Source organism: Hemitrygon akajei, chromosome 2 (assembly GCF_048418815.1).
Source record: "Hemitrygon akajei chromosome 2, sHemAka1.3, whole genome shotgun sequence".
NCBI classification, from domain to species: domain Eukaryota; kingdom Metazoa; phylum Chordata; class Chondrichthyes; order Myliobatiformes; family Dasyatidae; genus Hemitrygon; species Hemitrygon akajei.
The window spans coordinates 108,717,711-108,742,885 of NC_133125.1; the positions used below are offsets into that span (position 1 = coordinate 108,717,711).

Below are 25,175 nucleotides of genomic sequence, written 5' to 3' on the forward strand. Positions count from 1 at the left end.
CAATACTTACTTAAAAGGACTAAAAATGAAGGCTCTGATGAGAGGACTCAGGAATGGGACTAGCTAAACTGGTCTTCCATAGAATTGGCATTACTTGTGAGCCACAGTAACCCTCCTGCCCATATTGTGGTGCTGAACTAATTGAATTGGTAATTAAATGCTTAACTAAGCTATTCCCTTCCATACTATACCCTCTATTCTCTGCACAGTCATGTGCGTATCTAAGAACTGCTTAAATGCCACTTCCATGTTTGCCCCCAGCAGCTCCTTCCAGAAACCCACCACTCCCTGTGCAAAAAAAGCCTGTTCTGCACACCACCTTTGAACTTTCCCCCCTCACATTAAATGAATGTCCTCTAGTGTTACCATACAGCCTTAGGAAAAAAGTCTACTCTGCTTATGTTCTCATAATGTTATAAACATCACCACCTAGCCTCTGCCACTGCAGGGAGAACTACACAAGTTTGGCTAACCTCTCCTTCTAGCACATACCATTTAATTCAGGAAGCATCCTATAAACCTCTTCTGACCCCTGCAAAAGTCATCATGTCCTTCCTGGTGACCAAAATTGAATGCAATTCTCCAGATTTGGCCAAACTGGAGTTTTCTAAAGCTGCAACATAACTTCCAGACTTTTGAACTTAGTGCCATAAGAAATAAAGTCACCTTCTTTCCTACCCTATTAGCCTGTGCAACCACTTTCAGGGATTTGGTTATGTAGTGATTTTAATTAGTTTCGATCTTGTTGGCTACTTCAAATGTTAATTTTTAGGTATTAATGTCTATTTTAGTACCTTTTTGAAAATTAACAAACTGTATATCCTGAAAATCTCAAATAAAAACAAAGCATTAGAATGTCAAGCAACATCAGTCGAAAGAGAACAAAGTAAATGAATCGTTATGTACTGTGAGAGTCCAATCTTTTGTTTCTGGGCATTTTAGAAGCAATAACCAATTAACTAGAACATATAAAGCTATTTGGTGGAGCAGTTTTCTGAATACATGTTGTTGCAACTATACTTAATGGGAAATTACTGGATTTCATTACTTCACATGATTTTCAATTCATTGTTCTGTAGCATATATTTTGAAAATCAGCACTATAATATTTGTGGAACATTGATCTTGAACAAACTTAATCACTTCATTTGATTGCCTGTGCTGTCAGATTGAGGTTACAATTAAGTGTTTGATTTCGAACCCTTAATTCCTGAAAGTGTACTTTGTTAGAATCAGCTCTCAGGTTCTAATTCATTTATTTTTTTAAACAGCTGGAAGCATGTCCTGTCAAGACACCAAAGAAGATAATAGAACCTCAATGTAAGATCTATTTATACATCTAAATATTTATGTATCATAGATCTCTCTCTGTACCTATAGCCTTATCAATTATTTTTTCCTGTATCTCACTCTTCCAGAATCTCAACTGATCTCTCTCTAGTCCCTTGTTCACTTTGTCCTAATCCCTAGTTCCCTACTGCAAACCAATTCTACTTTCTTCCTCAGACTACTCTGCTCATTTCCTATAACCCACACTTTTCCATGATTATTTTTGCTTCATTACATTCCTCTCTCTGCCTAACTTATCCTGTTTATCTTTCCCCCGCCAGTCTTCTGTCAATTATTTTTCTTAACTAATCATTCCTTTTAAAGTGAACCCCTATCACTTTCTCTAGTGTTTACACACTCTGCCCAGTAGATTATCACAGAAAAGAACGATTTCTCACGTGCAGTACTTGTTCTGCTGAATGCTATGCTCAGTGCAGTACTTTCAGTGGAATATAGTACCCTCATTGCCTGGGATGGGGTGTTTAAGGGGTTTTACAACAACACGTATCAGCAAAGTTAAAGAATTTCTTTCTGGCAGTTTCTTAGTTCTCCAAGTCTGGCAAATATTATTTTTATCCATATAAAATGTAGGTATGTCAAATTGATTTTATTTACTGTTGGATAACTTAACATTTAATATACTTACCCATTTCTCACTGAGCTGTTTTCTCTGAGGTTATAGCTTGGAAGATTCTTGTAAATTTGTGGAATAAATTAAAGAAGTATTAAATGAAAATCAAAATCTGTAAATGCTCAAATTCTGAAATAACATAGAAGCTGAGAATACAGGAACAAACAATTTGCCTTTGATAGAACATTACACTACAGTACAGGCCCTTTGGCCTACCATGTTGTGCTGACCTTTTAACACATTCTTAAGGCCAATCTAACCTTTCCCTCCAACATAGCCCTCCATTTTTCAATGATCTATGTACCTACCTACCTGGTCTCTGCCTCTGCCACCATCCCTGACAGTACCCCTATAGGGGTATTCCTACTCCCTTTCTTTAACAAACGAATAACATTTGTTGTCTTCCAATTGTTTGGTACTACTCCTGTGGCCAGTGAGGATGCAAAGATCACCATTAACAGTGCAGCAATCTCTTGCCTCGCTTTCCATAGTAAGCTGGGATATATACTGTCCAGCCATGGACACTTATCTTTCCTAATGCTTTTCAAAGTTCCAATTCATCCTCGTTCTTAACCTCAACATGTTCTAGCATATCAGCGTGTTTTATGCTGTCCTCACATACATCAAGGTCCTTCTCAGTCGTGAATACTGAAGCAAAATGTTCACTAAGGACTTTACCAACCTCCTCAGACACCAGGTATATTTCCTTTTCTGTCCTGTCCCTGATCAGTCCTACCCTCACCCAATCAGCCTCCTATTCTTCACATACATGAATAACGCCTTAGAGTTTTCTTTACTCCTACTTGCCATAAACTTCTTATGCCCCCATCTAGCTCTCCTATGTCCATTCTTAAACCCTTTTCTGGTTATTTTGTTACTCTCTAGAGCTGTCTGATCCTTGCTTCCGAAACATTAAGTATAATGTTGTGTCTAAATAAACTAATCCTTGCTACCAACACAGTGTCCATATTCCTCCATTCTCTACAAATTCAAGTAGCGACCTAAGAAACTGTTAAATACCTGTATTTATTACCGTCCCTCGTAGCATATTCCAAGCACCTTTCGCTTTCTGTGTGTAAAAAAAACTAAGCTTGACTTGCACATCTCCTTTGAACTTACCCTTTTCCATCACGAATACCTGCCTCTAGTATTAGACATTTGACACTAGGAAAATGGTACTGGTTGTCTATTCTATCCATGCCTCTCATTAATCTTATAAATTTCTCTCAGGTCTCTCCTCAGCCCAAGTTTGTCTAACCTCTCCATATAGCATATGACCTTTAATCAATGTAGCATCCTGATAAATCACTAATGGACTCTCTCTAAAGCTTCCACATATTTCTTGTAATGCAATACTCCAAATATGATACTCCAGGTTCCCTTACATTTGACCTGCTAAGGTGCAAAACCTTATATTTGGCCAGATTAAAATCCATCTGGCATCTCTCCTTCCATATCTCCATCTCATCTATATCCGTCTGCATCCTTCAGCAATCATATGTGCTATCCATAATGCCATCAGTCTTTACACCATCTGCAAATTTCATAACCCACCCATCCACGTTTTTAATCCAAGTTATATATCTCACAAAACTGGAGTCCCAGTATAGATCCTGTCAAACGGAAATAGTCACAATCCTCCAGCTAGAATAGGTCCCATCAATGACTACCCTCTATCAAGCCAGTTCTGAAATCAAATGCCCAAGTCACATTGGATCCCATGTATCTTAATCTTCTGGATGAGCTTACTGTAGACCAGGGACTTCATTAAATACCTCCATAAAATCCATGTAGAAAGCATTTGCAGTTCTAACTTCAACAATGATCTTGGTCACCACCTCAATAAACTCAAGTATGTTTGACATTCAAAATGCTAGAGGAGCTTAGCTGGCCAGGCAACATCTATGGAACAGAGTAAACAGTCGAAGTTTTGGGCTGAGGCACTTCATCAGGACTGCAAAAAAGAGACGAGAGGTCAGAGTAAAAGGGTGGGGGCAGGAGAGGAATAAGTACGAGGTAGTAGGTGATAGGTGATATCGGTGGGGGAGGAGGGTGAAGTAAAGAGCTGGAAAGTCAATTGGTGAAAGAGATACAGGGCAGGAAAAGGGGGAATCTGATAGGAGAGGACAGAAGACCATGGAAGAAGGGGAAGGAGCACCAGGGGAAGGTGATGGGCAGATAAGGAGATAAGGTGAGAGAGGGAAAAGTGGAAGGGGAATGAAGGGTGGGCAGTTACCGGAAGTTCATGCCATCAGATTGGAGGCTACCTGGATGGAATATACGGTTTTGCTTCTCCAACCTGAGTGTGGCCTCATCATGGCAGTAGAGGAGGCCATGGACTGGCATGTCAGAATGGTAAGTAAAATGAAAAACGGGTGGCCATCTGGCGATTCTGCTTTTTCTGACAGAGCATAGGTGCTCAGCAAAGCAGTCTCCCAATCTATGTTGTGTCTCACCGATGTACAGCAGGCCACACCGCGAGCAGATGACCTCAACAGACTCATATGTGAAGTGTTGCATCATCAGGAAGGACTGTTTGGGACCCTGAATAAACAGGAAGCCACATCGGGAGCACTGGATACAGTAGATGACCCCATCAGATGCACAGGTGAAATGTTGCCTCACTTGGAAGGACTGTTTGGGGCCCCGAATAAAATTCAGGAGGCCATACCAGGAGTATATCAGTGAGACCCAAAATAGATTGGGAGACCATTTCGCTGAACACCTACCAGAAAAAGCAGGATCTCCCAAGTTGCCACCCTTTTCAATTGTACTTCCCATTTCCATTTTGACATGTTAGTCCATGGCCTCCTCTACTGCTGCGATGAGGCCACACCCAGTTTGGAGGAGCAAGATCTTGTGTTAACCTCCAATGAGATAGCATGAACATTGATTTCTCAAACTTCTGTTAGTTGCCCTCTTACCCACCTCCATTCCATTTCCCTCTCCCATCTTATCTCCTTAACTGTCCATCACCTCCCTCTGGTGTCCCTCCTCCTCCCATTTCATCCATGGCCTTCTGTTCTCTCGTATCAGATTCCCCCTTCTCTTGCCCTTTATCTCATTCACCAATCGACTTCCCAGCTCTTTACTTCACCCCTCCCCCCTTCCAGTTTCACCTATCACCTACCACCTTATATTTCTTCCTGTCCTGCCCCACCTTCCTACTCTGACCTAATCTTTTTTCTCCAGTCTTGTTGTAGGGTCTCGGCTGGAAATTTTGACAGTTTTCCATAGATGCTGCCTGATCTGCTGAGTTCCTCCAGCATTTTGTGTGTATTATTTTGATTTCCAGCATCTGCAGATTTTCTCTTGTTTATGTTTGCCATTCATGACTTGCCTCACATAAAGTTATGCTCAAAAATCATATCCCTAAGGATCTTCTCTAATAGATTACCTACCACGTTTCAGTTCAGAAAGCCTTCATCTAAAAGAAATATTAAATTTTGTGGTGTTTAACTGAAGTTTTACTTAAGTCAAGAAGGGTTTACTAGGCAGTTGAACAACTGACAAATATGTAAATCTCAGATATTTAACACAAGTTAAACAGAAGTTAATTTGGAGGCACAGAAGCACCACTGCCTCACAACACCAGAGCCTTAGGTCGGATCTTGCACCTTGATGAACCTGGTGGAATTTGCACATTCTCCCTGCATGGGTTTCATCTGAGGGCTTCAGTTACTGTACCTCCCACACTCCAAAAACATTTGAGTTGCTGCTGTATATTAGTTGGTCACTGTAAATTGCCCCCTCCATGTGTGTAGGTGAGTGCTAGAATCTGTGAGAATATGAAGTGAATGTGGGGAGAATAAATCAGGGATTAAAATGAGAATTAGTGTGAAATCGGTGTTTGATCATTGTTGAAGACTTGATAGGACAAGGTGCTTGTTTTCCAGCTGTATCTCTCAATGACTCTAAAAGACAATGTATTTTTTCTGAACTCATTAATTTTTAGAGCTGGCTGTCCATAATCTGATGCTCATCTTCAGCAAATTTCAAATTTGATATTTGTCTTGGCTCTAGTAGTACATTTCAAGGAAGTGACAGCATTAATAACTTAGAAGATTATAAGTCATGAGATAAGATTGTGTTAGTTATTTTGCTTCTAATTTCTATTATGAAAACTGTATGATGTTTCATATGCACAGGTTGGATGGAGCAATTTGGTGTTATTAATTCTCAAGAGTAATTGGAAAAAATACTCCAGTCACAATGGGAATTAGGAAAGCCAGAATGGGCCATGAAAAGTCCTTAGCAAGTAGGATTAAAGAGAACCCAAGGCATCCTGAACATAAATCAAGAGCAGGAGGGTGACTAGGGAGTGGGTAGGTCCTCTCAAAGATGAAGGAGAGAACATGTGCTTAGAGACAGATCATGCATGTTCTCCCTGTAACCTGACCAATCAAGTGCCCATCAATCTCTGCATTAAGTATACTCAATGGTTTGGCTCCACAGCTGTCTGAGACAGATTCAGTACACTCTAGCTGAAGAACTACCTCCTCATCTTTGTTTTTAAATGGATGTCCCTCTATTCTGATGCTATACCCTCTGGTCCTACACTCACCCACTATAGGAAACATTCTCTCCATGTCACTCTACCTAGACCTTCCAGTATTCAATAGATTTCAATGAGATCCCCACTTATTCTTATAATCTCCATGTGAGTACAGTCCCAGAGCCATTAATTGCTCTTCATACATTAATCTTTTCATTCTTGGATCACTCTTGTGAACCTCCTATGGACCCTCTCCAATGCCAGTGTATCTTTTCTTAGATAAGGGGCCCAAAACTGCTCACAATACTCAAAATGAATACTAACGTTGCATTTGCATTCCTCACCACTGACTCAGCCTGCAAGTTAACCTTCAGGTAGTCCTTCATTTTCAGAAAATAGTTTACACTTTTGTCCTTCTACGAAAGCATGACCCATATGCTTCTGGGCACTGTATTCCATCTACCACTTCTGTTCCCATTCTCCTAATCTGTCAGCGGCCTCTTGCTTCCTTAACACTACCTGTCCCTCCACCTAATTTCATATGGTTCTTGTGAAATTGGATCCTGGATTTCTTTACTTGTAGACCCCAGTCAGTTAGGATTGGCAAAAAAATCTCCTCCACTATCTCTATCAGCACAGCTGCACTACAGCAGTGGTCCCCAACCACTGGGCCGCGGACCGGTACCGGGCCACAAAGCATGTAGCTATCAGGCTGCGAGGAAATGATATGATTTAGTGATATGAAATGATATGAGTCAGCTGCACCTTTCCTCATTCCCTGTCACACCGACTGTTGAACTTGAATGCACGCAAGGTCATCAGTCGCCTAAACGCAGTGATACCCTCGCGCCAGGGATCACAGGTTGGCCTTGGGTAACCTGCCGTTGCTACTGGCCTGGAGCACGGACACATGGGTGCCGCCTCGAAACCTGTTTAGCACACCGAATGTTCGTGGGGAACCCGGTGCTAAAATATTCGCAGACGACCTAATTCGGGCTCAGGGTTTCATAAGTAGCAGAGCAGCTACCTCGCTGCAATCTACTGAAAGTCATCCCTCAAGCCAAACTTTTGTCGACTGCTCTCTCCGGACTGCGACCGCCGCGGGCCTGGTACGGGGACCTCCAGCGCTTACCTTGTCCTCTCACTGGTGCAATGACTTTATATGTTCATACGAGGAAAATATGCGCTGTATGTTTATTATTAAATTCATTAGATAAACCATTTTAGAAACCAAATTGAGTGTATTAGCCACTTATAAGTGACTCATAGTTGACTTATCACCTAAATTCTGTTCGTGATTAACACCCCCACCCCCCCCACCGGTCGGCCGGTCCGCAAGAATATTGTCAATATTAAACTGGTCCATGGTGCAAAAAAGATTGGTGACCCTTGCACTACAGGGATGTGTGCTTAGCTCCCTGTTGTACTCGCTTCACACCTATGACTGTGTGGCTAAGTACATCTCCAACACTATGTACAAGTTCACTGATGATGCCACTGTTGTAAGCTGTATCAAAGGTGGTGGTGAATCAGCATACAGGAGAGATTGAAAATTTGGCTGAGTGGTGTAATAACAACAACCTCTCACTTGATGTCAGCAAGACCAAGGAACTGATTGTAGACTTCAGGAGAGGGAAACCAAATGTCCATGAGCCAGTACTCATTAGAGGTGGAGAGGATCAATAACTTTAAATTCCTGGGTGCCACTATCTCAGAGGTTCTGTCCTGGACACATCATGTAAGTGTAACTGCAAAGAAAGCACAACATCGTCTGTACTTCTTTAGGAGTCTATGGAGACTTGGCATCTCATCAAAAACCTTGATAAACTTCTCTAGAATTGTAGTGGAGAGTGCACTGACTGGCTGCATTACAGCCTGGCATGGGAATACCAATGCCTTTGAACAGAAAAAAACGACAAAAGACTGTGGATTTGGCCCAGTGTATCATGTGTAAAGCCCAGACAGCCACTGAGCACATCTACATGAAATTTTGTTATAGAAAAGCAGCATCCATCATCAAAAATCATCACCACCCAGGCTGTGCTCTTTTTCACTGCTGCCATCAGGTAGAAGGTACAAGTGCCTCAGGGCTCACACCACCGGGTTCAAGAACAGTTGCTACCCCTCAATCATCAGACTTTTGAACAAAATGACTGACTACACTCATTCCATTTCTGGTGTTCTCACAACTAATGGTCTCACTTTAAGGACTCTTTATCCTGTTATTTCATGCTCTTGTTATTGCTATTTATTTATATTTGCATTTGCACAGTTTGTTGTGCATCGATCCTGTTTACATTCATTGTTCTATAGACTTGCTAACTATGCCCGCAGGCAAAAGAATGTCAGGGTTGTATGTGGTGACATGTATGTACTCTGACAATAAATTTTACTTTGAACTTAGAACAAACTCCGACCACTAGTCACTTCCAACCAGCTAGAAATGGCTCCCTTTATTCTCATTCTATGCCTCCTGCCAATCAGCCAATCCTCTATCCATGCTAGCATCTTTCCTGTAATATCATGGGCTCTTAACTTGTTAAGCAGCCTCATGTGTGGCAACTTGTCAAAGACCTTTTGAAAATCCAAGTACTCAACATCAACCAATTCTCCTCTGTTATTTCCTCAAAAAATTCCGACAGATTTATTTTTGGTCTATTTTATCATGTGCCTCCAAATACCCCGAGACCTCATCCTTAACAATCAACTTCAACATCTTCCCAACCATCGTACACAGGCTAACTGGCCTTTAATTTCCTTTCTTCTGCTTCCCTCCTTCCTTAAAGAATGGAGTGAACCATGCCTCCATAATCTCTCCAGTCACCTCTTTTGGAAACCTGGAATGTAGTTCATCTGGTCTAGGTGACTTATCTACCTTCAGACCTTTCAGCTTCCCAAGCACCAGCTCCCTATTTAAAGCAAATGCACTCACCCCTGCCTCCTGACACTCTCAAACTTCCGGCATAATGCAAGTGTCTTCCACAGTAAAGACGAATGCAAAATACTTATTTTGTCAGCTATTTCATTGTCTCCCATTGCTACCTCACCAGCATTATTTTCCAGCGGTCCTGTGTCTCTTTTACTCTTTATAAATTTGAATAATACTTTTGGTCCTATTATTGGCTAGTTTACCTTCATATTTCATCTTTTCCTTCCTTATGCCTTTTTTAGTTGCCTTCTGGTGATTTTTAAATGCTTCCCAATCCTCTAACTTCCCATTAATTTTTTGCATTATTATATGCTCTCCCTTTTCCTTTCATGTTGTTTTTGACTTCCTTTGTCAGCCATGGATGCAGAAGCCTGCCTTTAGATTACTACTTCTTTGTGCTCTGTCTAGTGTTACGGATTCAAGCAACAATAAATATATGAGTTAGGCAGGGGTTTTTATAACAAATAACATGTTTATTAAACACTGAAAACAAACCCCCCCAAAAGTAAACAAATCACAGTAACTGGAAATCAGCTGCTGTGCGGCAACTTGAACAGTTCTTAAAACATTGAAGCTTAAACAGTTCTTAAAGCGTTGCAAAAACAGTTCTTCAAAGTAGTATTGCCAAAAGTTCAAAATGCTCACAGTCCATTTAAGGGAGAGACTTTTTAAGATGATTTAAATTCTCTTTTCCGTCGTGTTGTTTCGGTTCCCAAGATCGAACTTTTTCCCACGAAGAATTTACGAAACGAAACGGCTTAAAGGCACTGACCTTTCCTTTACAGAACTATTCCCAATCCTTTCTGCTATTTCGCAGGGATTAACACGAGAACAGTCAACGAATTCCTTCCGAATAAGGACCAAACAAGGTTGAACCTGTTTCACTGTCGAAATCGATTCTCCTCGATCTTTAACTCCCGAACTCCGATCTTCACTCTCCACTGATTCTCAACTAGCAGTTTTGTAAAGAAACTGCTGGCAATGATCTTTTAAACTTTAGGCATTAGATAAAACTTCATCTTTCAACTAAACTACGTCATAACATTAAATCACGCAGTGGCATGAAGTCAATATGGCAAATCCAGTCACGAACTGCCCCTCCTCACAGGGAGGGGTCCTCCTTTTATACCCTGTAAAAAAAACCTGTCACTCGACCTCTACTGGTGGGAAAATGACATCACTCCACCATCACAAGACCGCTACCTCAAGTCCAGTATAGCTTCAACCCCAGTCACGGGACAAGGGTACCACTGTCACGTGTCACGGGTACGTACCACTAGCCACTGCTGTTCTGCTGTCATTATGCTGTTGTGGACTTCCGATCAATTTTGGCCAGCTCCTCTCTCATGCCTATATAATTCCCTCTATTCTACTGATACATCGGATTTTAGCTTCTCCCTCTCAAATTGTAGGCTGAAGTCTACCATATTATGATCACTGTCCCCTAAGGGTTTCTTTACCTTAAGTACCCTAACTCAAATCTGGTTCATAACACAACACCTAATCCAGAATATTCTTTCCCATAGTGGGCTCAACCGTAAGATGTTCTAAAAGGGCGTCTCAAAAGCATTCTACAACTTCTCTATCTTGGGATGCAGCACCAACTTGATTTTTTCAATCTGCCTTCATACTGAAATGCTCCATGAGTATCCTAACATTGCTGTGTTGACATGTGTTTTATATTTCTCTTTGTAATTGGTAACTGATATGCTGGCTACTGTTTGGAGGCCTGTATATAACTCCCACCAGTGTCTTTTTATCCTTACAGTTTCTTAACTCTACCCACAAGGTAGATTCTACATCTTCCAGTCCTATGTCACCTCTTTTTAAGGATTTGATTTCATTTCTTTTCCAACAGAGCCACTCTACTCCCTTTACCTACTTGCATATCCTTTCAATACAATGTGTGTCCTTAGATGCTAAGCTCCCAACTATGATCTTCTTTGACTATAACTCAGTGATGCTCACAATTTCATTCTGGCCAATCTCTGACTATACAACAAGATAATCTACCTTCGTCCATATATTCTGTGAATTCAAATATAACATTTTCAGTCCTGTATTTATCGGCTTTTTAAAAAAATTTGCCCCCATCATACACTTGAACTCATCCCTTTGACTGCTGTTTTGCTTTCATCTGCCTGTCCTTGATCATAGTCTCATTGCACCTTGCATCTAGTTATCCTGATTAATCAAGAGCCTATCAACCTCCACCTTAATTATACCTAATTAACTAGTCTGTGCAGCTGTCTGTGATAATGAATTCCACAGATTCACCACACTCTGGCTCAAGGAATTTTTCCTCATCTCTGTTCAAAATGAATATCTCTCAGTTTTGAGGCTCTGCCTTCTGGTTCTGGACTCGCCCACTATAGGAAACATCCTCTCCACATCCACTCGCCATTCAATAGGTTTCAATGAGATTCCCCCTTCATTCTTCTAAACTCCAGCGAGTACAGGTCCAGAGCCCTCAAATGCTCAGCATATGTTAACCATTTTATTCCTGAGATCATTCTCGTGAACCTCTTTTGGGCCTTCCCCAATGCCAGCATATATTTTCTCAGATTAGGGGAGCAAAATTACTCCCAATACTTCCATGTGTGGTCTAACCAATGGCCTGTATATATAATTTGGAGTTTTGACACAAGACTATGACCGTGGCTCATTAAACCATCTTTCTCCTTGTTTTTCAGGAAAACTATATGCTCTGTCCCATATTTTCTTGATTTCTCTTTTCTTTGCATGCTTTCCAGTTTTGTTGTGTACTTTATCTTATCAGCTGATTTGAACATAATTATGAAAATTAGAAGTTGTAGATTGTCATTGATCAATAGCCATTGTACATCAATAATTGCAGAATAAGTGACAAGGGTATGAGTTAAGATATAACTGCAAATGCTGCAGAGCTTTTACTTCTACAAAAAGTAAAAAATAGTCCGGTTTGAGCAACAATGGAATGATCAAGTCTTGAGGGTACAAATGCATGCATGAGGGATTTTAGTTGTAATGTTGGGCCAGAGTTGAAAACAGACAAGGAACCAAATGGTGTTGGAAACAGAATGGATATAAGATGAGCTATATATGTGTATAATATTGAAATTGTAGAGTTACCGGCACCGTTTCTCCTAACACAAATTCTCATTGTCTTCATCTGTCGTACTACAAACTGGTTCAGAAACAATTAGTAAAATATTTTCTTTTTCAGCTATTAAACATCTAAGAGAAGTATCAACCTGCAATGAAGATCTTAGAAAAGTTCTGCAAAAAAATCCAACAATTTCGGAGGAATTGCATAAAATAGTTGAGCAAAGTTTGGCTGAAAAGTTAAAAAACCTTGGGATAAAACCGGTAAGTAATTATTACTGTTTCTAACTCTAAAAGCGTAGCTTTATCTCAATAGGCTTGCTCAAATATTGCTCCACTTTCAAGAAGTGAAAAAGGCAGAAGAAAGGAAATTAGAGTTGACTTGACCTCAGTGGTTGGGAAGATATTGGAGTCAATTGTTAAGGATGTGATTTCAGGATATTTGGAAGCACATGACAAAATAGGCCAAAGTTAGTATTGTTTCCTTAAGGGAAAAACTTGTCTGACAATCTGTTAGAATTCTTTGAAGAAATAACAAGCAGGATAGACAAGAAGAATAGGTAGATGTTATGTACTTGGATTTGAGGGGTGGTTGGGTTTAATGTTTTTGCTGCCATTTGTGCGATTTGTTTCTATTTGAGTGGGGAGTGGGTTTGATTTTCAAGCTGCCATTTGTGTGATTTGTTTTGTTTCTGTGCATGGTGGTGGGGTGGTTGATGTTTTTCTTTGAACGGCTTCCATAGTGTTTTGTGGTTGTCTGGAGAAGGCAAATCTCAGAGTTGTATACTGCATAATAATAAATGTAACTTTCACCACACATGAGGCTGCTTTATAGATTACAGCTTACAGTCACACAGTTTTATACATGGCTAAGGAGTTGGTGTAGGAGGGAGGGCTTAAGATTTTTGGATCATTGGGCTCTCTTTCAGGAAGGTGGGAACTTTACAGAAGGGACAGTTTGCACCTGAACTGAAGGGGGCCTAATATCCTAGCAGAAAGGTTTGATAATGCTGCACAGTGAGGTTTAAACTAGAGTTGCAGGGCGATGGGAACCAGAGTGCCAAAACAGTTAGTCGAGAGGTTGTGGTGGAAGATGTTGGTAAGATCTCAAACAAAGTCAGGATTCAAAGGTTGAGCATGGTGTGACTAGTGTCCTGAGCTACCTATATTTCAATGCCGGAAGTACAACAGTGCTGAAGATGAGGTAGCTGGTTTACAAACAGATGAAATGGGTATTGAGGAGAGGTTGTTGATAGGGCAAAATAGCAGTCAACAATATCAGTTGCAGTAAAAAAGGAGGACAGAATTGAAAAGGTTGAATATAGGACTGAAGGTGTTGTATCTGAATACATGTAGTGTACAGAATAAGGTAGATAAACTTACAGCACAGTTGCAGATTGGCAGGTATGATGTTGTAGGCATCACTGAATCATGGCTGAAAGATTATAGCTGGAAGCGTAATGTTCAAGGATGCACGTTGTTTCAAAATGACAGGCAGAAAGGCAGAGGGGGTGGCGTTGCTCTGTCGGTAAAAAATGAAGTCAAATATTAGAAAGATATGACATAGGATTGGAAGGTGTTGAATCATTGTGGATAGAGCTAAGGAACTGCAAGGGTAAAAAGAACCCTGATGGGATTTGTATACAGAGGCCCAAACAGTAATAAGGATGTGGCCTACAAATTACAGATCAGCTATTCTGGATTGGGTGTTGTGCAATGAACCAGAATTGATTAGAAAGCTTAAGGTAAAAGAGCCCTTAGGGGAAAGTGATCATATTATTCTCAAATTCACCCTGAAATTTGAGAAGGAGATGCTAAAGTCGTATGTATTAGTATTACATCTGAAAGGGAATTACAGAGGCAAGAGAGAGGAATTGGCCAGAATTGATTGGAAAAAAAAACACCGGCAGGGATGACGGCAAAGCTGCAATGGTTGGAGTTTCTGGAAGCAATTTGGAAGGCACAGGATATATACATCCCAAAGAGGAAGACGTATTCTAAAGGCAAGCTGCAAAACTATGGTTAACAACAGAAGTCAAAGCCACCATAAAAGCTGAAGAGATGGCATATAATAGAGTAAAGAATAGTGGGAGGTTAGAGGATTGGCAAGCTTTTAAAAACAACAGAAGGCAACTAAAAAAGTAATCAAGAAGGTAAAGATGGAATATGAAATTAAGCTAGTCAATAATTTTCTTCAGATATATAAAGTGCAAAAGAGATGTGTAAGTGGATATCGGATCGCTGGAAAACGATGCTGGAGAGGTAGTAAGGGGGTAGTAAGTAAGGACTGTGTAACAGTTTCTTCTCCCAAGCCATTAGACTTCTCAATTCCCAGAGTCTAGTGTCTCTCTCTCTCTCTCTCACACACACACACACACACACACACACACACACACACACACACACACACACACACACACACACACACACACACACACACACACACACACACACACACACACACACACACACACACACTTCCACTCCCTTTGCAATCGTTGCTCATTTCTTTCTCAATTCCTGCTAAAACATTGTTTACATTTACATCATTTATTATTATATTGTAATTTGCCCTTTACTGTGCCTGTTGTCTTGTTTATTAATTATTGTACTGTCCTGCACTATTTTGTGCACCTTATGTAGTCCTGTGTAGGTCTGAAGTCTAATGTAGTTTTGTGTTGTTTCAGGTTGTCTAGTGTAGTTTTGTGTTGTTTCATGTAGCACCATGGTCCTGGAGGAATGTTGTTTCATTTTTATTGTGTACTGTACCAGCAGTTATGGTTGAAATGACAATAAAAATGACTTGACTTGACTTGACTCTTAATTTGACATCAAAATAGTGGACGAACTGAATAAGTATCTTGCATCAGTTTTCACTATGGAAGACGCTAGCAGCATAGTGGAAGTTCTGAGTGTTGGGGCATGAACTATGTGAAGTTACCATAACTAGATAGAAGGTTATTGGGAAGCTGAAAGGTTTCAAGGCATCTGGACCAGATGGTGTATACTCCAGAGTTCTGAAAGAAGTGGCTGAAAAGTCATGGAGACATTAGTAATGATCTTTAAAGAATTACGAGATTCTGGAAAGGTTCCATAAGACTGGAAAATTGCAAATGTCACTCCACTCTTCTAGAAGGGAGAGAAGCAGAAGAAAGGAAACTCTAGGCCTCAGTGATTAAGAAGATGTTGGAGTTAATTATTAAGGTCTCAGAGTATTTGGAGGTACATGATAAAATAGGCTATTGTTGGCATAGTTCCTCAAGGGAAAATCTTGCCTGACAAATTTGTTGGTATTCTTTGAAGTAACAAGCAGGAAAGACAAAGGTGAATTGGTTGATGATGTGTACTTGGATTTTCAGAAGGCCTTTGACAAGGTGCCACACACATCAGACTTCCAATATAACTCGGAGTCCTGCCATGTGCAGAAGTTCGCTGATGACACGGCCATAGTGGGGTGTGTCAGGAATGGACAGGAGGAGGAGTATAGGAAACTGATACAGGACTTTGTGATATGGTGCAACTCAAACTACCTGCGTCTCAATATCACCAAGACCAAGGAGATGGTGGTGGACTTTAGGAGATCTAGGCCTCATATGAAGCCAGTGATCATTAATGGAGAATGTGTGGAGCAGGTTAAGACTTACAAGTATCTGGGAGTACAGTTAGACGAGAAGCTAGACTGGACTGCCAACACAGATGCCTTGTGCAGGAAGGCACAGAGTCGACTGTACTTCCTTAGAAGGTTGGCGTCATTCAATGTCTGTAGTGAGATGCTGAAGATGTTCTATAGGTCAGTTGTGGAGAGCGCCCTCTTCTTTGTGGTGGCGTGTTGGGGAGGAAGCATTAAGAAGAGGGACGCCTCACGTCTTAATAAGCTGGTAAGGAAGGCGGGCTCTGTCGTGGGCAAAGTACTGGAGAGTTTAACATCGGTAGCTGAGCGAAGGGCGCTGAGTAGGCTACGGTCAATTATGGATAACTCTGAACATCCTCTACATAGCACCATCCAGAGACAGAGAAGCAGTTTCAGCGACAGGTTACTATCGATGCAATGCTCCTCAGACAGGATGAAGAGGTCAATACTCCCCAATGCCATTAGGCTTTACAATTCTACCGCCAGGACTTAAGAACTTTTTAAAAGCTATTATTAATGCTTTTGAGATAGTGATTTAGATGCATATCATATTTTTTACTGAGTTAAGTATTGTATGTAATTAGTTTTGCTACAACAAGTGTATGGGACATTGGAAAAAAGTTGGAATTTCCCCATGGGGATGAATAAAGTATCTATCTATCTATCTATCTATCTATCTATCTATCTATCTATCTATCTATCTATCTATCTATGAGGCTGCTTAACAAGCTGTGAGCCCATGGTATTACAGGAAAGATTTCAGCATGGATAAAGCAGTGACTGATTGGCAAAGAGTGGGAATAAAGGGAGCATTTTCAGGCTGGCTGGCAGTGACTAGTGAGTTGGGACCAATTCTTTTTACATTATCTGTCAATGATTTGGGTGATGGAATTGACAGCTATTTTGCAAAGTTTGCAGATGATATGAAGGTAGGTGGAGGGGCAGGTAGTTTTGAGGAAGTAAAGAGGCTACAGAAGGACTTAGATTGCGAGAATGAGCAAAGAAGTGGCAGATGGAATACAGTGCTGGGAAGTGTATGGTCATGCACTTTGGTAGAAGAAATAAAAGCGTAAGCTATTTTCTATATGGGGGAGAAAATTGAAAACTGTGATGTAAAGTCCTCTTGCAGGATTCTCTGAAGGTTAACTTGCAGGTTGAGTTGGTGGTGAGGAAGGCAAATGAGATGTTAGCATTCATTTCAAGAGGACTAGGATATAAAGACAAGGCTGTAATGTTGAGGCTTTATAAAATACTGATGATGCCTACTTGGAGTATTGTGACAATACACACAAAATGCTGGTGGAACACAGCAGGCCAGGCAGCATCTATAGGGAGAAGCACTGACGACGTTTCGGGCCGAGACCCTTCGTCAGGACTAACTGAAAGGAGGGATACTAAGAGATTTGAAAGTAGTGGGGGGAGGGGGAATGGAAATTTCGCATTTCCCCCTCCCCCCACTACTTTCAAATCTCTTAGTATCCCTCCTTTCAGTTAGTCCTGACGAAGGGTCTCGGCCCGAAACGTCGACAGTGCTTCGCCCTATAGATGCTGCCTGGCCTGCTGTGTTCCACCAGCATTTTGTGTGTGTTGTTTGAATTTCCAGCATCTGCAGATTTCCTCGTGTTTGGAGTATTGTGAACAGTTTTGGGCCCTTTATCTAAGAAAGGATGTGTTCGCATTGGAGCGGGTTCAAAGGAAGTTCACAAAAATGATTCTGGGATTGTAAGATTTATTATATGAGGAGTGTTTGATGGACCTGGGTCTCTACTCACTGGAATTAAGAAGAGTGAGGGGTGGCTTCATTGAAACCTATTGAACGCTGAAAGTCTTCAATAGAGTGGATGTAGAGAGGATGTTTCCTATGGATGGGGAGTCTAAGATTCAAGGTCACAGATTGGCCAAGATGGTTCAGTCACTTGACATTCAGGATGAGGTAGTAAACTGGATTTGATGTTGGCATTATGGGAGAAGCCAGTGGAAGCCAGTGAAAGTAGAAGGTTGCCTCATTAACTGGAGTCCTGTGACCCAACACTAATCCCTGTGCCACAGGGATTAGTGCTGGCTCTGTTGTTTGCCATCTATATCAACAATCTTGGGTGATAATGTGGTAAACTAGATCAGCAAATTTGCGGATGACAGCAAGATTATGGCATGGTGGATAGTGAGGAATGCTATCTAAGGTTGTTGCGGGATCTGGACTAGCTGGGGTGTGATAGAACAGAGTGATATGGGAATACAGACACAAAATTTCTTGTAAATGGTTTAATGGGTAGATAGAGTTGTAAGAACTTTTGCTATATAGGCCTTTAAATATCAAAGTAATGAGCACAGGAGTTGTGTTGTTATGTTCAAGTTGTATAAGACAGTGCTGTGGCCTAATTTGGAGTAATGTGTGCTGTTCTGATCATATACTCGCAGCAAAGGTATGAATAATTGAAAGAATACAGAGAAAATTTACAAGGATGTGGCTAGGACTTGAGACCTGAGTTACAGGGAGAGGATGAATAGGTTAGGAGTTTATTCCCTGGAGCATCAGAATTTTAGGGGATGTTTAACAGAGATTGTTTGATACTGATGCTTTTAACCATATAACATATAATCCAAGATTCCTTGGAAGTCAAGAATGAGGCATAAAACTTACTGCTTATGATTATTTATTAAGTGTTAAGATAACAAAGGGATTGGAAACGGAGAGTAGTGAAAACAGATGCTAGTAGTAAGGGAAGACAAAAGCAGAAAGGCTGATCCAACATGGTCTAGCCACCTTATACCAATCTACTAATGGCAATAAATTCCATTCAAATTCTGTTGCTTGAATCAACAATATGATAGCCTCCATTCAAGCAATGTGTTACCCAAGAAGCTTCCAGAAAGATACAGAGGAACTGTAACCATTGGGAAATACACTAAACAATTACATGTACATAGTTAACTTTATAAAGATACAAACCAGCATAAGAAAGTTAAACTATAAGGAAAATAACAATTATACATTCTAATCCAATACTCCCCCCTTTGATTCTAAATCACACATTTAGAATAAGTACATCTGAAAATTCAGTCAGCAAACCTATTGGTACCAATATTAAGTATAAAATCATCAAAAATTCTTTGATGTTATGGAAATATTAAAGGATATTCATAGGATTATGTCGTTGCTAGGTAAATTGTAAGTAGGCACACTTACATGAGTTTGAACTGCTCTATTAATGACTGCTCTTATACAAATAAAAAAGATGTAAATTATGTTAAGACTTATCACAATTATTATGAATTGTAATACTGAGTACGCCAGGTCCTGGGAGATGAGGGTCAATGCCTGGCTGCGGCGTTCTGGACCAGTTGCAGGTGGGACAGGGACGACTGACTAATCCCAGTATATAGGGAGTTGGAATAGTCCAAGCAGGAGAATATAATAGCGTGGGTGACTTTCTCGAGATCTTTGGAAGAGAGAAACGGCTTGATTTTGGCAATAGTATGAAGCTGGAAAAGAACTGGCTTTTATTACTGCATTAACTTGTTTGTCAAACTTCAAGGTGGAAGCAAATATCATACCAAGATTTTTGACAGAGGGTTTGACAAGGGTGGACAGGTTACCAAGACTTGTTGGTAATCACTTTACTCCTATCCTGGCCTCTCACCACTGGCTATCAGTATGGTTTAGAATTGATTTTAAGGTTCTCCTGATTGTTTATAAAGCCCTAAATGGGCTGGCCCCCTCCTGATTATATCGCAAACCTTCTAACCCCTTATTCTACTTCCAGGCCCCTCAGGTCAGCTGACTTGGGGCTCCTGGCTGTCCTGCGGTCTAAATTTAAGTTCAGGGGTGACCGTGCCTTTGCTGGTGCAGCCCCTAGACTGTGGAACAGCATTTCCCTCCCTATCAGATCTGCCCCCTCCATCGACTCTTTTAAGTCCAGGCTCCAAACTTACCTTTATTCACTAGCGTTTGAATCTTCCTGATGTGGCTGATTTTTGGCTTGTGCCTAGGCTCATGTGTTGTTTATTTTGTGCCTATAAGCTGAGTGCCTTGTTGTTTATATCTGTGTTTCTTGTATTTGTGATTTTAGCTACCTGTTATGGTTTGTACAGCACTTTGGTGAAAATGGGTTGTTTTTAAGTGTGCTTTATAAATAAATTTGACTTGACAATTACCAGAAATGCGAGAAATTGATGTTCATGCCATTAGGTTGGAGGCTACCCAGATAAAATACAAGGTGTTGCTTCCCCAACCTGAGTATGCCCTCATCGTGCCAGTAGAGGAGGCCCTGGACTGACATGTCAGAATTGAAATGGTTGGCCACTGGGAAATCCCGCTTTTTGTGGCTAATGGAGCGAAGATGCTTAACAAAGTGGTCTCCCAGTCTGTGTCGGGTCTCACTGATATACAGGAGGTCACACCAGGAGCACCATCTCCAATGGGATACCACCACCAAACTCATTTTAACCCCCCCCCCCCACTTCCACTTTCCACAAGGATCGCTCCCTATGCGACTCCCTTGTCTACTTGTCCCTCCGCAATGATCTCCCTTCTGGTACTTATCCTTGCAAGCAGAACACCTTTCACCTCCTTTGGTAGAGATGTATCTCCACCTTGCCACCCCAACAGTACTATAAAACTGTATTAGTTCCTAATGCTTATTAATGAAAGAATTTATCCACTGCATGCTCTTTTGATTATAACCAAACAAAATTAACATGAATAATTAGTGCTGATAATGGACTGCATTCATACAATGTTTTTGATGATTGCATCCTCCAAATCTTCATTTTCATTTCAACATTCAAGATGATTATCAATACCTTAATTCATCATAGTTCCCAACTTGAAGTAGTGAAATCATTTCATTTTCAGTCACGGCTATCTCTGACATCTCTAAGCATCAATGCTTGAAACCGCAGTGAGCAAAACAGTTCTGAATTGCCTTACTGCTTATTTTTCAACAACTGTCAGTGACAAAAATCACTGCTTTTTGAACACAAACACGCACAACTGACACTGTCTAAATACTGTTCACTCAAAGGACAGTGTAGTGTCTAATGGTCACACAAGTCCATACGACTGACGCTTGTTAGAAACTGTTTGGCAACAGTCTCCTTCCCTGATTAAGCAGCATAATGTCCCAAATAAATTAGGGAATCCAAAATATTTTATCAGTTTGATTTTGTTCTTTCCATTGTTCCAAAAAAAGTGGCCGTCGCAATTAACTGGATGGCCCAATTAACCAGAATCCACTATATTTTAATAAGGTCATTCTCAAAGGTTTGATGAAATAAAGTTCAGGCCTGGCCAAGTTCTCCATATAAATCAGGCTTTCTAGTCTTGACAACATCCTTGTAAATCTTCTCTGCACTCTTTCCAGTTTAACCATGTCTTTCCTATAACAGGTGACCAAATCTGTACGCTACTTACCAAGTGCAGCCTCATCAGTCAGTGCCTTATACTACTGCAACATTACGTCCCAAATCCTGTATTCATGCCTGGCTGATGAAGGCCAACTATTTTAATTTACCTTTCAACAAGCTCGCACCTGTATTCCTGTATTCCTCTGTTTGATTACACTCCATAGTGCCCTTTTATTCATAGCATGAATCCATTGCTGGATTTTCCAAACGGCATCAAATCACAGTATCTGAATGTATTTTCTCCTTTTTGCATTTCTGATTAAGGACTTTCAACCTGATATATTAACTGTTTCTCTTTCCACAGATACTGTGTTTTTTTTTTTAGCATTTTTGTGTTATATTTCAGTTTTTCAGCATCAGCAGTTTTAAAATTATTTTCAGCAATCAAATTAAGGTTTGAACATTTGCATATCTATTTTATAAAGTATATATTAATTCAGCCTTTTGTTAAGAATACCTTTACCATTTTAGCACTTTCATTAAATAATCTAGTTGTAACTAATGTCATTTATGGAGTGAGACAAGTGAAAAATGTTTGTAAGATTCTCAGATTTTTGCATTAATTATAGGGAACTTGTTCATTTTCTAGGATGTCCAAGGCATTTCTGAAGGACAGTTTACAAGAGTTCTGGATGCCATTGAGTCTGACAGAAAAGAAAAATCTAAAGTATTTCCAAACTTTTGCCTTTTCCGTGAAAGCTTGTTACGTAAGGTTGAGGATAAGATTAAAGGAAAAGAAAGCCTTTGTTATTTGAAAAGTAAGATTCATTAACAATCTGATAATGTGCTGTTTTATATGCTCATAATATCACAGAATTGAATACTGGATGTTGTGCTGCTATTCACCTCTCCAATTAGTCTGTCCTTATCTTCAAGTAGGACTTTCTGCAATAAGACCTGTCTGATTGTTGATACCCTATGAAGTGCTGGATTATTTTGTAAACAACATCATGTGCAATAGTCTATGAAAGATATATACATCTGATCTATTTTTATTTGTACGGCTGCTGAAAATGCAGCTGAATAGTCATAGAACGTAAAAGCATGGATACGGGCCATTTGGCCTAACTTCCATGCCGACCATGACACCCGCACAGCTAGCTTCAATTTTTTGTGTTTGATCCAAATCCTATGCCTCCATATCCCCATCCAAATGTTTCTTAAATGATTAAATGATACTATTGTACCTGGCTCAATCAGTTCCTCTGGAAGCTCACGACCTTTTGAGAAACAACCTTCAACCGCCTTCTTCGAGCCGATTCTGAATCCCCTGAACTACTTCTTCCTGGATTCTATGGGACCGAACCTTTCAGACTAGCCTGCCTTGCAGGTCCAAATGTTAAAAGGCCTGAACAGATTAGATATGGCAAAGTTATTTCCCATGGTAGGGGATTCTAGGACAAGAGGGTACGACTTCAGGATTGAAGGATGTCCATTTAGAACTGAGATGCGGAGAAATTACTTTAGTCAGAGGGTAGTAAATCTATGGAATTTGTTGCCACAAGTGGCTGTGGAGGCCAAGTCAATGGGTGTATTTAAGGGAGAGATAGATAGGTTCTTGATTAGCCAGGGCATCAAAGGATATGGAATAAGGCAGAGGGGTGGGGATGACTGGAAGAATTGGATCAGCCCATGATTGAATGGTGGAGCTGACTCGATGAGCCAAGTGGCCTACTTCTGCTCCGAAATCTTATGGTCTTATGGACCTTGTTGAAGGCCTTTCTTAAAGACCAAATAAACACCATCCACAGCTCTAACCTCATATACCTTTTTGGATACCTCTTATAAAAAAAAAACTGAGTTTCATTCAATCATGACTTACCATGCACAAAGCCATGCTGACTCCTCCTTATCAGGCTTTGCCTATCCAAATGCTGGTAGATCTTGTCCTTCCAAATTTCCTTCCGTAACTTCTCCAGTACTCGTGTTAGGTTAACCAGCCTGTGGTTCCCTGGCTGTCTTTACTATCCTTCTTAAACAATAGAACACCATTAGCCACCTTACTACCTTCGGGAGCTTCCCCAGTAACTAACAATTAAGCAGGTATCTATGCAAGCGCCTGGCCAGTTTCTTTCCTCACGTCCAATAAACTTCGAGAATGCACTCAGAATCGGAAGCAGAATCAGGTTTAGTATCATGGGCATATGTCGTGAAATTTGTTTTGTAACTGCAGTACAGGGCAATACCTTAAAAAACCTGTAAATTACAATCAGAAATATATATACACATTAAAACATCAAATTAAATAAGTAGTGCAAAAAGAGAGCAAAAAATTTAGTGAGGTTGTGTTCATGGGTTGGCTCATTATCTGTTCAGAGATCTGATGGCAGGGGGAAAGAAGCTGTTCTTAAAATATTGAATGTGTGCCTTCAGGTTCCTGTACTTCCTCCCTGATGGTAGCATTTCATCCCTGAGGGCATGTCCTGGGTTACGGGGATCCTTACTGATGGCTGCCATCTTTTGAAGATATCATCGATGCTAAGAAGGCTACCATCCATGATGAAACTGGCAGAATTTGCAACCTTCTGCAGCTTTTTCCAATCTTGTGCAGTGGTCCCTTTTTGTCAGATGGTAATGACATCAGTTAGAATGCTCTTCACGATACATCTGTAGAAATTTACTAGAGTTTTTGGTGACATACCAAATATCCTCAAACCCCTAATGAAATATAGCCTTTGTCATACCTTCTTTGTAATTGCTTCACTATGTTGGGCCTGGTTAGACCTTCAGAGATGTTGACATCTAGGAACTTGAAACTGCTTACCTTTTTCACTGCTAATCCCTAGATGAGGATTGGTATGTGTTCCCTTGACATCCCCTTCCTGAAACCCTTGGTCTTACTGACATTGAGTGCAAAATTGTTGTTGCAACACCACTAACCAGCTGATCTCTCTCACTCCTCTGGGTCTCCTTGTCACCATCTGAGATTCTGCCAGCAACAGTTATGTCACTGGCAAATTTATAGATGGATTTTGAGCTGTGCCTAGCCACACAGTCATGGGTGTACAGCATGCATTCTTGAGGTACGCCAGTATTTATTGTCAAGGAGGAGGAGCTGTTATTTCCAATCTGTACTGACTGTGGTCTCCTGATGAGGAGTTCAAGAATCTAGCTGCAGAAAGAGGTACAAGGTCCCAGGTTTTAAAGCTTTTTGATTAGAACAGAGGGTATGATGATGTTGAACTCTAAGCTGTAATCAATAAACAGCAGCTTGATGTTGGTATTGCTGTTGTCCAGGTGGTCTGAGGCTGAGTAGAGAGCCTTTGAGATTGCATCTGCTGTGGACCTATTGCAGGGTTAGGCAAATTGGAGCAAGCCCAGGTCCTTAGGCAAGAGTTGTTTCTGGCCATGACCAACCTTTCAAAGCACTTCACAGTAGATGTGACATCAGTGCAACTGGGCGATAGTCATTGAGGCAGCTCACCCTGCTCTTCTTGGGCACTGGTAGGATCATCACCCTTTTGAAGCAGGTAGGAACCTCCAACAGCAGCAGTGAGAGATTAAATACGTCCTTGAACACTCCGCCAGTTGGATGGCACGAGCTTTCAGTACCCTACCAGGTACACTATTGGGGCCTGATGCCTTGAGAGGGTTCACCTTCTTGAAAGATGTTCTGATGTCGGCCTCAGAGACAGAATCACAGGGCCGCCAAATGTTGCTGGGATTCACG

At 40.8% G+C, this 25,175-nt stretch overlaps 1 protein-coding gene across 1 annotated transcript in view; it reads left to right on the forward strand.

Moving 5' to 3' along the window:
- LOC140715228 (cilium assembly protein DZIP1-like) overlaps positions 1 to 25,175 on the forward strand; it is a 176,613-nt gene that overhangs the window by 91,965 nt on the left and 59,473 nt on the right. The window contains exons 8-10 of the mRNA XM_073027121.1: positions 1,272 to 1,320; positions 12,590 to 12,732; positions 22,095 to 22,263. Coding sequence (XP_072883222.1) covers positions 1,272 to 1,320; positions 12,590 to 12,732; positions 22,095 to 22,263 — 361 coding nt within the window. The remainder of the gene's footprint in view (positions 1 to 1,271; positions 1,321 to 12,589; positions 12,733 to 22,094; positions 22,264 to 25,175) is intronic.